Source organism: Balaenoptera borealis, assembly GCF_965194805.1.
Source record: "Balaenoptera borealis genome assembly, chromosome: 13".
NCBI lineage: Eukaryota > Metazoa > Chordata > Mammalia > Artiodactyla > Balaenopteridae > Balaenoptera > Balaenoptera borealis.
Genome location: NC_138870.1, coordinates 2,675,341 through 2,692,928, shown reverse-complemented (window position 1 = coordinate 2,692,928; position 17,588 = coordinate 2,675,341). Strand labels below are relative to the sequence as shown.

General features: G+C 39.0%; 1 protein-coding gene and 1 long non-coding RNA gene across 22 annotated transcripts in view; one reads left to right on the top strand and one right to left on the bottom strand.

Moving 5' to 3' along the window:
- Positions 1–17,588, top strand: part of ERC1 (ELKS/RAB6-interacting/CAST family member 1) — a 417,262-nt gene that overhangs the window by 114,093 nt on the left and 285,581 nt on the right. For all 21 annotated transcript variants that reach the window (XR_014233070.1, XM_082349076.1, XM_082349081.1 and 18 more), the window contains one exon: positions 5,000–5,167. Coding sequence is in view for 20 of the 21 variants with exons in the window: in XM_082349076.1 (XP_082205202.1) it covers positions 5,000–5,167 (168 nt within the window). In the remaining variant the exon portion in view is untranslated. The remainder of the gene's footprint in view (positions 1–4,999; positions 5,168–17,588) is intronic.
- Positions 1–17,588, bottom strand: part of LOC309608715 — a 117,167-nt gene that overhangs the window by 41,811 nt on the left and 57,768 nt on the right. The gene's annotated exons all lie outside the window — the stretch shown is intronic.

Genomic DNA, 17,588 nt, shown 5'->3' with positions numbered 1-17,588 from the left:
AAAACCAGAATGGAGGTGAATAACAAAAAGTTAGGGATGATAGATCAGAGGTTATACTATGGACAAAGAGTAGATTTAGTAGGCATAGAAGAAAGGAAAGAACCATGTTTCAGAAATAAGATTTTCAGAGTTTGAAAGTTCTTAGGTGGACCTTTCCAGAATGTAGTAAGGTTTATTACCCTGTATCATTAATTAAAGTAGAATAGAGGAAAATTACAGGTGCAAGAGTGTTTATTGAGGGGGCAGTGGAACTTGTGCTGACGAATTATAAATGTGACCTGAAAAGACGGCTTCCCCAATTTCTGGCTCGGTGAGACTGGTGGCATTGAAGTGGTTGAGAGAAATACAGTTTAGCAGAGTGAAATGTTGTTTATTTACATGTTTTTCCTCTCCAGCATGGTCCAACATAATTTGTAAGTACATGATGGCTTATCTATATCAGTCTCAAATGAGACTGGTCTCCTAGGAAATTTTCCACAATACTTATTGAGCAGTAAGTGCCACTAAACATACAGTACTGGTTCTCAGATACCTTATTGTTTTGATATAATATAGTTTCGATATGTTATTGATGTAATAATATAGTTATGATATAAGGTAATAATAATATTTCCTGATGTTTTGGTATTCTCTCTGTGAGTCATTACCCATATTACCTATTTTTTTAAAAAATTAATTAATTAATTAATTAATTTTGGGGCTGCGTTGGGTCTTCGTTGCTGCACGTGGGCTTTCTCTATTTGTGGTGAGTGGGGGCTACTTTGTTGCGGTGCGCAGGCTTCTTATTGCAGTGGCTTCTCGTTGCGGAGCACGGGCTCTAGGCACACAGGCTTCAGTAGTTGTGGCACACGGGCTCAGTAGCTGTGGCTTGCGGGCTCTAGAACGCAGGCTCAGTAGATGTGGTGCACGGGCTTAGTTGCTCCGCGGCATGTGGGAATTTCCTGGACCAGGGCTCGAACCCGTGTCCCCTGCATTGGCAGGCGGATTCTTAACCACTGCGCCACCAGGGAAGTCCAACCTATTTTTAATTTGTGGGTTATTCTACATTCAGACAGGAAAAATAATATAGGACAAGTTTAAGATTAAAGATGTTTTGTAGAAACATACTTGTTATCTTAGATGTGCACTGTCAGTGTGTAGCCACCAGCCACATGTGGCTGTTGAGCACTTGAAACATGGCAAGTCCAAATTGAGATGTGACATAAGTGTCAGTTACAATATGCATTGGGCTTTGAAGACTTAGTACAAAACAGAAATGTAAAATAGTTTGTTAATAGTTTTTTCATATAGACTACCGGTTTGAGATGACAATAATGTGTATATATATTAGATTAAATAAAATATATTATTAAAATTAATTTTACCTGTTCCTTTATCACTTTTTAACGTGGCTGCTAGAAAATTAAAAATTTCAGAAGTGGCTTGCATGTATGACTCATGTTATATTTTTGTTGAACAGAAAGAAACCCACCTCCCTGTTTTTCTGTAATCAAATGTGTAACTATTTGCTAAATTATAAATCCTTAGTGGGAAAGCAAAAAAAACAAAAGAATTTGGTGTGTGAGTATGTTTAATGAAATTTGCTGTGAATAGATTTTAAAATAAGTACAGAATGCCAATGGCATTCTTAATAGAACTAGAATAATTCTAAAGTTTGTATGGAAACACAAAAGACCCTAAATAGCCAAAACAGTCTTGAGAGAGAAGAACAAAGCTGGAGGTATCATGCTCCCTGATTTCAAACTATATTATAAAGCTACAGTAATCAAAACAGTGTGGTACTGGCACAAAAATGGATACATGGATCAATGGCACATAATAGCCCAAAAACGCATCCACATTTATATGGGCAATTAATCTACGACAAAGGGCCAAGAATATACAGTGGGGAAAAGACAGCTTCTTCAACAAACGGTGTTGGGAAAACTGGGCAGCTACATGAAAAATAATGAAACTGGACTGCTCTCTCACACCATGCACAAAAACAAGTTCAAAATGGATTAAGAGGACTTTCTTAGTGGCACAGTGGTTAAGAATCCTCCTGCCAATGCAGGGGACACAGGTTTGAGCGCTGGTCCAGGAAGATCCCACATGCCACAGAGCAACTAAGCCCGTGCGCCACAACTACTGAGCCTGCGCTCTAGAGCCCATGTACCACAACTGCTGAAGCCCGTGTGCCTAGAGCACGTGCTCCACAACAAGAGAAGCTGCCACAATGAGAAGCCCGCGCACCACAACAAAGAGTAGCCCCCGCTCGCCACAACTAGAGAAAGCCCGCGTGCACCAACGAAGACCCAACGCAGTCGAAAATAAATAAATTAATATAAGAAAATAACCAAAAAACCAAAATGGATTAAAGACTTAAATGTGAGACCTGAAACCATAAAACTAGAAGAAAACATAGGCAGTACCCTCTTCAATATCGGTCTTAGTAATTTTTTTTGGATATGTCTCCTCAGGCAAGGAAAACAGGCAAAACTAAACAAGTGGGACCACATCAAACTACATAGTTTTTGCACAGCAAAGGAAACTCTTAACAAAACAAAAAGACCACCTACTGAATTGGAGAAGATATTTGCAGATAATATATTCAATAAGGGGTCCAAAATATACAAAGAACTCATACAATTCAACATCAAAAAAAAAAAAAACTTGATTAAAAAATGGACAGAGGATCTGAGTAGACATTTTTCCAAAGAAGACATACAGATGGCCACCAGGCACATGAAAAGATGCTCAACATCACTAATCATCAGGGAAATGCAAATCAAAACTACAATGAGATATCACCTCACACCTGTCAGAGTGGCTATTATCCAAAAGACAGCAAATAACAAGTGCTGGTGAGTCTGTGGTCTGTGGAGAAAAGGGAATCCTTGTGCACTGTTGGTAGGAATGTAAGTTGGTGCAGCCACTATGGAAAACAGTACGGAGATTCCTCAAAAAATTAAAAGTAGAACTGCTGTATGATCCAGCAATTCACTCTGGGGTATTTATCTGAAGAAAACAAAAACACTAATTATAAGAGATACATACACCCCTATGTTCATTACAGCATTAATGAACCAAGATATGGAAGCAACCTAAGTGTCCATCAGTGGATGAATGGATAAAGAAGATGTTGTCTGTGTATGTGTATTTTATTATTCAGCCATGAGAAAGAAGGAAATCCTACTGTTTGTGACAACATGGATGGGCCTTGAGGACATTATGCTAAGTGAAATAAGCCAGACAGAGAAAGCCAAATACTGTGTGATTTCACATATATGTGGGATCTTAAAAAGCGAATGAACAAACATAGCAAAACTGAAACAGAATTATAGATATAGAGAACAAACAGGTAGTTGCCAGAGGAGAGGAGGATGGGGAGAGGAAAGAAATAGGTGAGGGAGATTAAGAGGGACAAACTTTCAGTTACAAAAATAAATGAGGGGCTTCCCCAGTGGCGCAGTGGTTAGGAATCCGCCTGCCAATGCAGGGGACACGGGTTCGTGCCCCGGTCCGGCAAGATCCCACATGCCGCGGAGCGGCTAGGCCCGTGAGCCACAACTACTGAGCCTGCGCGTCTGGAGCCTGTGCTCCACAACGGGAGAGGCCACGGCAGTGAGAGACCCGCGCACCGCGATGAAGAGTGGGCCCTGCTCGCCGCAACTGGAGAAAGCCCTTGCACAGAAACGAAGACCCAACACAGCCAAAAATAAATAAATAAATAAATAAATTTATTAAATAAATAAATAAATGAGTCAAGGGGATGAAATGTACAGTGTGGGGAATACAGTCAGTAACTATGGAATATTATTGTGTGGTGACGTATTGTAATAGACTTTTTGAAATGTATAATAAAATCAACTTACACTGTTGTGTTTCAGGAAGTAACATAGGGCTGTAGGTCAGTTATACTTGAAAAACAAACAGAACAAGAGACCAGATATGTGGTTACCAGAGGTGAGGAATCAGGGGAGGGGAGATTGGATGAAGACAGTCAAAAGGTACAAACGTCCAGATATCAGGTAAATAAGTACTAGGGGTGCGGTGCACAACAGGATAAAGATAATCAGCACGGCTGTGTGTTGTATGTGAAAGTCATTAAGGGAGAAAATCCTAAGAGTTCTCGTCATGAGGAAAAGGTTGTTTTCTATTTCTTTAATTTTGTATCTGTATGAGACAATGGATGTTCATAAAGCTTACTGTGATAATCACTTCATGACGCATGGAAGTCAAATAATTATGCTGTACACTTTAAACTTACACAGTGCCGTATGTCAGTTATATCTCAAAACTGGAAGAAAACATAAGTACTTATATTAGATTTCTAATTATTTTAAAGTTATATCTAATGGATGGTATTAAACTTTGGTGATAAAGGTACCTGGATACCAAGCTTTAGCTGACTAGTCTTGAGATCTGAAAGTAGACCTTGCTTTGCCTTACAGATCTCTAAGTGCATTATGGGATTGTCAGCTGCAGCTAGATTGTATTCTCTGATACAGCAAGTGTCATGTTTGGTGATGCTTACGGTTTTCTTTCTAATTTTAGATTTTCTAAAGCAGTGTAGCATCACTTGGGAACTTGTTAGAAATACTGATTCTTGAGCCCCAACCCTGCCAAATTAGAAACTGGTGGCTTGGCCTGGCATTCTGTTTAAATCCTCCAAATGATTCTAAATTTGAGAAACATAATAGATTATACCACTTTTACAGAGGTAGCAAAGCTCAACCCCTTTATATAAATTCTCCAATTTTGTCCCCTTTATTCAGAACTGTTTATTTTGATTACACCGTAATTTAACGGATGTAAATTTTATTTTATTATGGAAGTGCTCACAAAATTTTAGGGTTTCATTTCTAAATAGTCACAGTTGTATTTAGAGTGGTATTTTATTTGATTCTAATGAAAGTTTACTCTAAAAGTATCATTTAGGCAACTGTACACATCTATTTGGAAGGAATTACGTTCCTTTCTTTTCAATTAATCATTTGTAAAAATGTTATATTCTTAGGTGGATGCTCTGCGGTTGCGTTTGGAAGAGAAGGAAACCATGCTGAATAAGAAGACAAAACAAATCCAGGACATGGCTGAGGAGAAGGGGACACAAGCTGGGGAGATCCATGACCTCAAGGACATGCTGGACGTGAAGGAGCGGAAAGTTAATGTCCTTCAGAAGAAGGTGAGGTGCAGGTGTTCTGAGCCCAGGGCCCCGCATCAGACCCACGTCCTCATTCCTACCACTGAGTTGTACCTAAGTGCTATTAGAGTTTCTCTCTCATTCCTCTGTTTATATTTTTGCAGGTCGTAATTGCAACCATTGCCGCAGGAGGTAGATTGTGAAAACTGTTCTGTATATTCAGTTTTTAAACTTTCGAAGTAAACACTGTTTGGTATCTTCAGTAGTATTTTCTATGCTACTGTCTCTGAAAAGTGCCTTGTAAATTGCCAGAGTATTTGCATTGGCATTCTTCTACCTCTCCTAATCTTCTGTCTTGTATGGCAACTGTAGGGCCATGAATTAGTGTAGTACGTGGGCCAGGATTCTTGCAAGACTGCAATTTTGAATAGAAACACATGCTACTATAATGACATCTAATCTACATATGTCAAGGAAAGGAAGACTTTCTTTCCTATTTTACCTTAATCATAACTGGAAAGAGGCTAACACTGTAATAAACAAGGAAAGTACTAATAATTGTCTTCCCCTCCCCCTTTTAGCTAAATTAAAGGGTACCTTTGAGATAATAGTTATAGTAGACACTGGTATTTATTGTTCTTCTCCGCTGAGGGGATAGATCAGAAATATTTGACATTGTCCCAATTTATTTTTAACCTCTAACAATAGCCCAGGAATAAAACTCTCTTCACTAAACCTCAAATTCAGCTTTTCTTCTGTGTACAGAGGACCATGTTCAATATTTGTCCTCTGTTAATTTGGTTTTCATTTGCTTTCAATGACTAAACATAAAAATTTGATCACTCTAGATAGGTGACTGTAGTATCTTGTTAGTGGATGCTACTTTGTTTTACATTTTTATACATATGTTCTTCTCACCTTACCCCCAACTGCTCACTTCCCCTTACCTGTTTCTTGTATACGCTTCCAGGCACAGTTTACATATACACAGGCAAATACGTATTCTCTTTTTTTCTGTTTACCTCTTTCTGTGTTCTTCCATAAACATTTTATGCATAATCCATATAAAGCAAAAATGTTTCTCTAAACACAAATGTTACCATTCCTTTATTTCCCTTTCCTTTTTTCCCATTAATATATTTTGAAACTTCTTCCGGGGCTTCTTCATTGTTACCAATAGCACCTGTGTGGATGTGCTATGGTTTATTACAAGGTTTCCACTGATGGACAGTCTGCTTAAAGTTTCTGCTGTTATGTAAAATGATGCTGCATTTTAAAAATGTGCATATTTAGTTTATTCATATGTGAAGTATATTTCTAGGTGAAGTACTTAAAGTAGAATTGCTGGGTGAAAGGATATGCATTTGTAATGTTGGTGGATTTTGCCAAGTCACAAGTACATTGGTTAAAACCCAAAGGTTGTTTCAAACTAATGCACGTCTTATTTTTAACTAGATAAACATTTAAAAAAGTTTTTAATAACTGTAAACAGGGGTTTGAAGTTAGAAATAACACCTCATTATCCTGGAATAATCATAGGTTGTAAAAATAGAGTGGCAGCACTTACGTTAGCCACTTTATATCTGTAATCTTGTTTAATCCTTGCAACTTTTTGGTAGTGGATTTTAGATCTTGATTGCTCTGTTATAATCAGTGGCTAAATTTTTAGGCCATGACACATAATAAGAAATATATGTTACATTAATCTGTACCAGTGTATAGTATACATGCTTAGAGATACAGCTAAAACAAAATTTTCACAAAATATACTCTGAACTATCTTCTCCCATTTCTTAAAGGAAATAGAAAAATGTTAGTTCCAATCCATTAAGTTATTTCAGTACTCACTAATAAAACACTTTTATACCTTGGTATCCATTCTCCCATGCTCCCCTTTCCTGCCCCCAAAACAAAAACAAGCCCCAAACCAACAAAGTCCCAGACATATTACATAATAAGGGAGGTTCAAATTTGTACAAATTTGTTTAGCTGAAAAAGTGGTACCTTCAGGTTTTGTCACAAGGTTGGTCTTATTCCAAAATGCAGCTTTTCCCATGACAACAACTTTCCTGTTGGGAGGATTAGACAGTAGTATGTGTTCAAGCTTTTTGACACTACAGGACATCATACAAATATGACGTGTATTATGCTTTGTCTAGTCTCTTTGCCTTTCGCCGTGGAGGGCCAGGGGAGTAGGCTCTAGAGGGCCGGTAATTGTGCTCTTTTTAGTACACTAGCTGCCTCACTAATTTGTCATGTTATAGACTTTGATTTGTCTTAAAACAGTTATCAAATAGGTAGCACAGGTACTTTCAAAACTGGTTTAGATTATTACTGCTTCTTTTAAGATAATGCCTCTATACCTGTCATTTTCAGTGCTTAGAGCCTTTATGTTCTGCCTACTTATTTTGTTGTAGAAGTTGCTGTACTAACATCATTAGACTCAACGTTCGTGATGTGTTTCCTGGACCATTGTTTGCTGATAAAATAGAAATAGCTTTAATTTTTGGATCCATATAAAATAAACTAAAAAACACAGTAAGTTTAGAGGCAGTTAAAGGTTCTCAAGAGAGCTATAGTTATTTTTATTATGGCTTTCCTTTCTTGAGGTGCAAACATCCTCTTGCTCCAGGATTCTATGAGCAAGCTTGATTTTCAGGTGGTTGACAGAGGGGAGCTGGCTGAGTGCGAGACTGGGGGTTGAGGGAGTAGAGTGACCTCTGATGAGCTGGGCTGTGGTGATATGGTGGCTTCAGGAGGCTGTGTGAAAGGTGATGAGCCACACGGACAGGATGTAGAAGGCACCATCTGTGGAGTAGATCATGTAGGAGATCTGGGAGAAGAGCGGCAGGATGGAGATGAAATGGCCCAGACAATGGTGACTGTGGAGGCCGCATATCTGGCGTATATTGTACTACAGGACGTTGGTGATGGCCAGTACATGTCCACAGCAGTGATGCAGAGATGCACAGAGCACGTGATTCCAGAAGACAGCCAGATGTCACATAGGATTTGGCCAAAGTTTCAGGTGTGGGTGATGGTATATGTGATGCAGATGGCTATGACCAAGATGAAAGCCAAGAGATTGGTCTTGTCCAGGGAGCCAGTGAGATAGTTGGCTGGCGTGTGGAGCTTCCTGGTAAGGAAGACGGTGAGAAGCACAAAGGCTTTGGTGAGGACTTTGGTCCATGTGATGATGGAAAGGACCTCAGCAAGAGAGATCTTGAGTTCCTGGAAGGTCCCAGATCCCAAGCCTCTGGGGTTTCTGCAGCATTCAGGATCTGTTAGAGGCCCCCAGGAAGAGGCCTTCTGCTGACGGGTTTGGAGGGGGCATTCTGGGTGGCTCTCTCCGTACTCATAGCTCCTTCTTCCACAGTTGTCTTCCCCACAGAACAAGGGCGTCCTTCCATTTCACACTGGAGGACGACATTTATCACATGAATAGACACAGTGAAAAGACCCCAGGTCTTACTTGTATTAAGAACACGGAGGTGACTCAGCTGTAATCAAAGATTGTTCTAACTCAGACGAATCCCAAGGTTTCTCACTCTTCTGGAACTCTGGTAGACACATGCTGAATTTGTTAGATAATCATCAGGTTACCCACCAGTGTGGACAGAGCTCTACAGGTCTTGCTTTTGGCCTTTGGGCTCTTTCCAAAGGCTTGAGGCTCTTACTGTTTGGTGATGTATTCAGAATTTCCCCCACTCTTTTCTATTTTGAGAAGATTCTGGATTTCAGGTTGTCTCCTGGGAACTTTTAAAGCTAGAGCACCAGCCGATTAAGAGAAGCAGTTCAGTCAACAGCCCACAGTTTTCCCAGGTTAATCTTGACACATAATGAGGTACTTGTTTTGGTTCCTTTTCCACTGATCATTTCTGAGCCGGGAGAGAGAAATGTTCCAGTTACCAAGACTTGAAGAACGCGTGAGTGCGGAGAACACAAACAAATGGCTCGCTGTGAGTTCCCCAAGAGGAGCACGGGGTCAGCAGCCCCTCCCTGGCCACACGAGTGCTCTGTGTGCTGTGGTGCGGCCCTTCCCCCTTCCTCCTTGCTTGTCACCTGGTTTTGTCCCACCTTAACTACAACCCCCAGCCGAGCACCTTCCACTGGGCTCTTCCCTTCCCTATGCCTTTGAGATACCCCCATTGCTTTCTTGTTGTTGTTGTTAAATTAACAGGCTTTATTTTTAGGGCATTTTCCCATTTACTCCCTGCCCACAGTTTCCCGTTATTAACATCTTGCATTGGTGTGGTACATTTGTTAAAATTGATGAACCGATATTGGTACATTATTATTAACTAAAGTCTGTAGCTTACAGTAGGTTTCACTCTTTGTCTTGTACAGTTCTGTGGGTTTTGCCGAATGTATAATGACATGAATCCACCATTACAGCGTCATACAGAGTATCTTCACTGCCCTAAAGCTCTCCGTGTTCTACCTATTCATCTCTCTCCCAGCTCGCTACCATGGATGTTTTTACTGTTTATAGTTTTGCCTTTTCCAGAATGTCATGTATTTGGAATCATACAGTATGCACCCTTTCCAGGACTTGTTTCTTTTACTTACTATATGCATTTAAAATTCCTCCATTTCATTTCATGGCTTGATAACTCACTTCTTATCGCTGAATAATAATCTGCTGTCTGATGTACTATAGTTTGTTTATGTAATTACCTGCAGAAGGACATCTTGGTTGCTTCCAGTTTTTATCAATTATGAATAAAGCTGCTATAAACATTCCCATACAGGTTTTTGTGTGGGCACAAGTTTTTAACTCATTTGGGTAAATACCTAGGAGCATGATGGCTGGATATATGGTTAGACTATGTTTAGCTTGTAGAAACTTCCCCTATATTGCTTTTTGTTTGTTCGTTTGTTTTTGACTGCGTCAGGTCTTAGTTGCAGCATATGGGATCTTTCGTTGCGGCGCACAAGCTTTTCGTTGCGGCGTGCGGGCTTCTCTCTAGTTGTGGCATGTGGGTTTTCTCTCTCTAGTTGTGGCGCATGGGCTCCAGTGCGCATGGGCTCTGTAGTTTGCAGCACACGGGCTCTCTAGTTGAGGCGAGTGGGCTTAGTTGCCCCGTGGCATGTGGGATCTTATTCCCCCGACCAGGGATCGAACCCATGTCCCCTGCACTGGAAGGTGGATTCTTAACCAGTGGACCACCAGGGAAGTCCCTATATTGCTATTTAATTGGGAACTTTGAAACACATTAGCTTTGCAAAACGTGTTATACACTTGAGTATTCTTGTTTTTCTTGGTCAGTGTGTATTAATGTTTTGGCTTGCTGTAAATCCCTGGGTTATTCCCACTGTAGATTGTTGCTGTAACTTTGCTACTAACTTCTAGTGTGCCCACAATTATTTTTTTAATAGAAAAAATAATTCTGAAGTATACTTTGGGGGAGAGAGTTGTACAATCATTGTAAAAGTTTAGCCTCTGAAACTTTTTTTGTCTAATTTTTATGCATAATGTAGAATCACTAGTATATTTGAAATATATTTGTTTTGAAATATTTGAAATATTGAGTAAATGTACTCAACTGTTTTAAAATCTAGATTTTAAATGCACTAAGAAGGGGGTCAAAGGGTGCAAACTTGCAGTTATAAAATGAATAAGTCCTGGTGATGTTACGTATGGCATGGTGACTATAGTTAACAGTACTGTGCTGCATGTTTGAAAGTTGCTAAGAGAGTAGATCTTAGAAGTTCTCATCACAGGAAAAGAAATTTCATAACTATATATGGTAACAGATGTTAACTAGACTTAATTGTGGTGATATTTTGTGGTATATACAAATACTGAATCATTATGTTGTATACCTGTAACTACACAATGTTACATGTCAATTACACCTCAATTAAAGAAAAGACACTAAGAAATGACAATGTGGATTAAAAAATTAGCTAGTTTTAAATTATGAAAGTAATATATGTTCAAGGTAAAAAAAAATTCAAGAAGTACAAAAACATATGAAATGAACTTATCTTTTCTCATCCTTTGACCCTCTCAGTGCAGCTCCTTAGAGATGTAACTTGTTAATAATTATTTGTATACTCTTCTATAAAATATCTATGCATATATAGGCATACGTATGTTACACACCTTTTTTAAAAAACGACAAGTGGGATCATACATTTTTATTCGTTTAAAAATAAACGTATTTTTGTGTCTTTTTATACGTAGCTTTAGCTCATTGTTTTTAATGTCTGCTTGGTTTTCGGTGTCTTACTTGCACCATAATTAACTGATGTCCTATACCTGTATAAGTAGATATTTATAGGGTTTTTTTCTTGTTTATATATTTGTTACAGTAGCATAACAATTATTGACATAAACATACCTCATTCATGAATTGATATTATATGCATCTAAAAAAATTGATGGATGCCCAGTTCTCTAAAAAGCTTGTGCTTTTATATATTAAGATGAGTTTCTGCACAGCTTCATCAGACATTTGTTGCCAAACCTTTAAAAATTTCCACTGACCTGGTAGATAATTTAAAAATACCTTCTTTCTTCCTTCCTTCCTTCCTCCCTCCTTCCCTCCCTCCCTTTCTTCCTTCCTTCCTTCCTTCCTCTCTCGCCGCACCCCCATTTATTTATTTATTTATTTATGGCTGTGTTGGGTCTTTGTTGCTGTGCGTGGGTTTTCTCTAGTTGCAGCGAGCAGGGGCTACTCTTCGTTGCGGTGCACAGGCTTCTCATTGCAGTGGCTTCTCTTGTTGCGGAGCACAGGCTCTAGGCGCTCAGGCTCAGTAGTTGTGGCTTGCGGGCTCTAGAGCACAGGCTAAGTTGTTGTGGCACACAGGTTTAGTTGCTCCGCGGCATGTGGGATCTTCCCGGACCAGGGCTCGAACCCGTGTCCCCTGCATTGGCAGGTGGATTCTTAATCACTGCGCCACCAGGGAAGTTCCAAAAATATCTACTTTCTTGCTTAATATTTATTTAAATTTGAGTGCATGTTGAGCATTTTTTCATAGGGTTTTCTTCGTTTTGAAGCTACATATTCATGTCGTTTCTACATTTTTCTATTAGATGGTTTATTTTTTTCCCTTATTGATTTATAGGGGTTCCCTAGTATGTGGATTGGCCTCTTTCCTCATGTTTTACAAATATATTTTCTTGTTTGTCATTTTCTTTTTTACTTCCTTTATGGTATTTGTTTTAGAATTTATGTGTCAAATTTAGTTGTCCTTTCCTCTGTGTCCTCTCAATTTTCGGTCATGCTCAGAAAGTCCTTATGCCCACCAAGGTTATTAAGTAATTCACGCATGCTTTCTTCTGGTACATTTAAAGTTTCTTTTTTCTTTATACCTAAAAATTGTTTTATAAAATTTATATATTGGCTTTAATGATTTCAGCTTTTTCTTCTTATATGTGGCCAGTCATCATTATAATATTTATTAAATAATCTACCTTTTTCCTCCTGATTTGAAAGGCCAAAAATAAATTGTTGTTTAAATCTGGGCCTGTTTCTGGTCTGTTCCATTTATCTGCCTCTGTTTCTTTGACTGCTTTTTATGAAAAATACTTAGTTTGTTTATAATTGCCCTTCCTGATTTTTGTTGGTAAGCTTTGTTGTCTTTTGCTGAGTCCACAGTACTTCTCATACTTACATTGTGTTGCTTTTTGAAGGGGAAAAAGTCTTTTCTGTAATCGTGATTCATATTGTTTAGCCTTTATTTCTGTGTTTAAGTGAATTTAATGTTTACCACTGTTTGTAGCACCATGGCTTACCTGTTTCCAAGGTTTACATTTCATTTAATTCTTGGTTCCCCAAGAACTCCTTTGAACACTTTTTCAGGAGTGGTCCTGGCTACTTGCTTGTTTGGTTTTTTTTAAAGTGTACCTTTTTATTTAAGATTTTTTTTTTTTTTTTGGGATGTGGACCATTTTTAAAGTCTTTATTAAATTTGTTACAGTATTGCTTCTGTTTGATGTTTTGGTTTTTTGGCTGCAAGGCATGTGGGACTTTAGCTCCCTGACCAGGGATTGAACCTGTACCTCCTGCATTGGAAAGTATAGTCTTAACCACTGGACAGCCAGGGAAGTCCGCTGGGTGCTTGCTTGTTGACCATGCATTTATATTATCTTTTTACATTTTATAATTTAATTATTTGTGAGATTCAAAAAGCATAGAGAATAACATAATAAGTAATGGTAATTACTCAACTTGGGAAGTAAAATTTCAAACAGAGTCAAAGTTCTTTGGCATATCTTTTCTTGAGAGTATTCCCCTCCATTCTCTCCCAGAAATAAACGCTTGCTTTGGTGTTTATGCATGCACCCGTATCTTGGGTCAGGATGCATGTTTTTGTACAACCTGTGCATGTGTTAATAAAATTTATATAAGAGGAAATATACATGGCAAATAAATACGAAAAGTTATGTACCCTCACTGTAATCAGTGGAATGTAAAATAAGACCAGATTAAGAAACCATTTTATACTTAGCATTGTAAGCTGTGTTCGCAAAAATTAAGAAGTCTGACAGTATCAGGTGTTGGTAAATATGGCAACTGAATTTCTCACACAGTGCTGTTGGGTTTTTAAATAGGTACAACTATTTTGGAAAGCACTTACTAAACATAAGGGTACCCTGCCAGATACATATACTGTAGATGAACTCCAGGATGTATGTAAGAATGCTCATAGTAACCTTGTTTGGATTAAGGAAAAAACCAAAACAGAACTGAGGAAATACTTTGCAAATGTTTATTGACAGAATGATTGAGTTAGTAAGTTGTGGTATAGTCACACAGTGGAATATATTATTCTTTTCGTTTTAGGGCAAGGGAATATTTAGGATAAAAATTCAGCAAAGTTATTTCTTCTGGAGGTAGGGAAGGGAAGAGGGTTGGGATAAGGAAGAATATATGAGTACCTTAAGTAGTTTAGGTAATTCTCATTCTTACGATGGGTAATGCGTTTGTGTGTAATTTAACATACTTCATAACATATAGATACATATTTGTATTAAAAATATATTTAAAATACCTGGAGGCAGATTTACTTCTGTTTAATTTGCTGGTACATGGGTGCTTATTATATACTTTATATGTTTCCTTTTGTTTGAATATGAATAATAAAAATGCCTAGAAAAAACCTTCTCTGTACCTACATATCTATCTTCATTGAGAAAGAATTTTTCCTATGTTTTACTTTAAATTTATTCCTAATTTTATAATTGTGAAATTAGAACCACCTTTCTCTAGAAGTTTATTTGTATATTTTGAAACAATGTCTGATGCAGATGTAGAGTCTCATTTGATAAAGCCCAGCTGTTCGTTTGATTAAAATTTCCTACAAAATCTGGCAAATGGATTTATTCAGCTTATGGTCGGATATGTCCAATTAAGATGAATGAATGGCTTGGACAGTTTTGACCCTCTTTCCTTGAACCAGAATTTGGCTACTTATCGTATTTGCTGGTTAAGATTAACTTGGGCAGTATTGAACAAGTGTAATCCTCCTTCAGCAGGATGATTTTTTAGATATTGGGAGCCTATATTTGACAGCCCCCAAATCTTATTTTCCTCGGTGAAATATTGCTGTTCCTCCCATTATTCTTACTTGCCCTGATTAATTTTTCTGATGGCAGTTGTTTTTCTACACTCATTTTTCCTCCATACTTGTACTCTTTGGAATTTTGGATCTAGTTACAAGAGAGATGATTAGAAGATGATCTGTTCTTGGCCCTCTCTGAAATGTGGTATTGGGAAAACTCACTAACCCTCAGTTTCCTCATCTGTAGACAGGGTATAATAATTACTTTGGGGGGGTTGTTAAATGATGTAATGTGTATAAAAGCACCTTGGAACCCATGAAGTGTTATATACCGTGCATATATTATTAGGTGTTAATATTGTTTGTTCTTATTACATTTTACTTTGCTAAATTCAGCCAATGACTCTAATCTTTGAGAATCTTTTGAAACTTGATTTATTTAGTCTGTTTATCTCCTTCAGTTTTATGCCTTCAACCCTTATGAATATATTCTTTTTTTAAAAAAAGTTATTTATTTATTTATTTTTGGCTGTGTTGGGTCTTTGTTGCTGCACGTGGGCTTTCTCTAGTTGTGGCGAGCGGGGGCTACTCTTTGTTGCTGTGCACAGGCTTCTCGTTGCGGTGGCTTCTCTTGTTGTGGAGCACGGGCTCTAGGCGCACAGGCTTCAGTAGTTGTGGTGTGCGGGCTTCAGTAGTTGCAGCACGCGGGCCCAGTAGTTGTGGCTCGCGGGCTCTAGAGCGCAGGCTCAGTAGTCGTGGCTCGCGGGCTCTAGAGCGCAGGCTCAGTAGTTGTGGCGCACAGGCTTAGTTGCTCCGCAGCATGTGGGATCTTCCCAGACCAGGGCTGAAACCCGTGTCCCCTGCATTAGCAGGCGGATTCTTAACCACTGCGCCAGCAGGGATGCCCATGATTATATTCTTTATACATCCATGTAGGTGATAAAATGTTGCATAGGCTCAGGAAAGACTTTTGTGGTATATTGTAGGAAAACTCTATCAGGTTGATATGTTTATCCAAACAATTCTAAGACCTCCTTTTGTTGTCTGTAGGATTTTTTATTTTTATTTTTTGGTAATTCCAGTTTGTTTGCAGGTCTAATTTATTTTTTATTTTTTTAAAATTTTTATTTTATATTGGAGTATAGTTGATTTACAATGTTGTGTTAGTTTCAGGTGTACAGCAAAATGATTCAATTATACATATATATATGTAACTATTTTTTTTCAAGTTCTTTTCCCATTTCAGTTTTACCGAATATTGAGCAGAGTTCCCTGTGCTATACAGTACAGTTCCTTTGTAAATCCATTTTCTCCTCTGTTCTTCATCCAGAAGAAATCTGTCTTGAAAATCTGAGTCCATTGGACTCATTATCATTCTGTATAATTCCTTCTTAGAGTGATGTGAGCCACATGATGATGTACACGTTGGCCTAGCTTTCTAAGCGGTGTGTCTATTTCTATACACTGGAATCTTCTTGTCTTCTCTCCTTTCCCCCCCTTACTGAGTGCATTTATAGTTGCACAGTCACTTTATGTTCTTGTGGGCGTCCCAGTCTTCCCAGGCGTCCTCAGCTGTCTCATTCATGCAGTCAACATTGCCTTCTGCTGTGCACCTGGCACTGTGCTAAGTACACAGACAGGATGGTTTCTGCTCTCAGAGTCTCAGAGTTGTAGCAGTTAAAGAAGTTACCATACAAATGGTGTACAGTGGGCACAAAGCAAGGCATTCCAGATTCGACCTTGTGTGAAAGGAGTCTAAGAGAAGTCTTAGCAGTCGAGTCTTGAAAGGTGTGTGAAAGTTTGCTAGGCAGATGGGGAAGGGGTAAGACATCCCAAGCTGAGAGAGTGATGTGAATGAAAAAGGGGAATAGTGTCCTTTACAGAGGGTCACGCCCTGGAATTTCACCTCTGTACTTCATACATTTGTAATACGGATTCCTAAAAATTTCTGGTAGAGCTCTGTCTCTCAATACCTTTTCTTTCTTATTATGATCTCTCATATTACCTGGTCTCTGGAAAAATTATTCCCATTTCTTACATAATGAGAAGGTTTTCAGAGAATATACTCATCTTTATTGTCCTATTAGTTTATCTAGGAAACTGATAAATAGAATTCAGTTTTTCTTTCCCCTGGCCCTGAAGATTTTCCATCAGAAACTTTAGAAATTTACCTGCGGTGGTATATTGAAGTATAACCTTACAGGTGGATCTTGAGATTTTCCTGGAGACATGTCTTTTTACTTTTTAATTAATTAATTAAATTTACTTTTGGCTGCATCAAATCTTAGGTGCAGCATGCGGGATCTTCATTGAGGCACGCAGGGTCTTTCGTTGCAGCGCGTGGGCTTCTCTGTAGTTGTGGCGGCAGGTTTTCTCTTCTCTAGCTGTGGTGTGCAGGCTCCAGGGCGCATGGGCTCTATAGTTTGTGGCACACGGGCTCAGCAGTTGTGGCGCATGGGCTTAGTTATCCCTGCGGCATGTGGGATCTTAGTTCCCTGACCAGGGATCGAACCAGCATCCCCTGCATTGTAAGGCAGATTCTTTACCACTGGACCACGAGGGAAGTCCCTGGAGACATGTCTTAATTCTATGCAACACTTAACCTACTTTGCTTCTTCTTTTTTTTTTAAAAATTTATTTATTTTTGGCTGCGTTGGGTCTTCATTGCTACGTGCAGGCTTTCTCTAGTTGCAGCGAGCGGGGGCTACTCTTCGTTGCGATGCGCGGGCTTCTCATTGCGATGGCTTCTCTCGTTGCGGAGCATGGGCTCTAGGCTCGCAGACTTCAGTAGTTGTGGCATGGGGGCTCAGTAGTTGTGGTGCACGGGCTTATTTGCTCCGTGGCACGTGGGATCTTCCTGGGGCTTGAACCCGTGTCCTCTGCATTGGCAGTCGGATTCTTAACCACTATGCCACCAGGGAGGTCCCTAGTTTGCTTCTTGATTTAGACA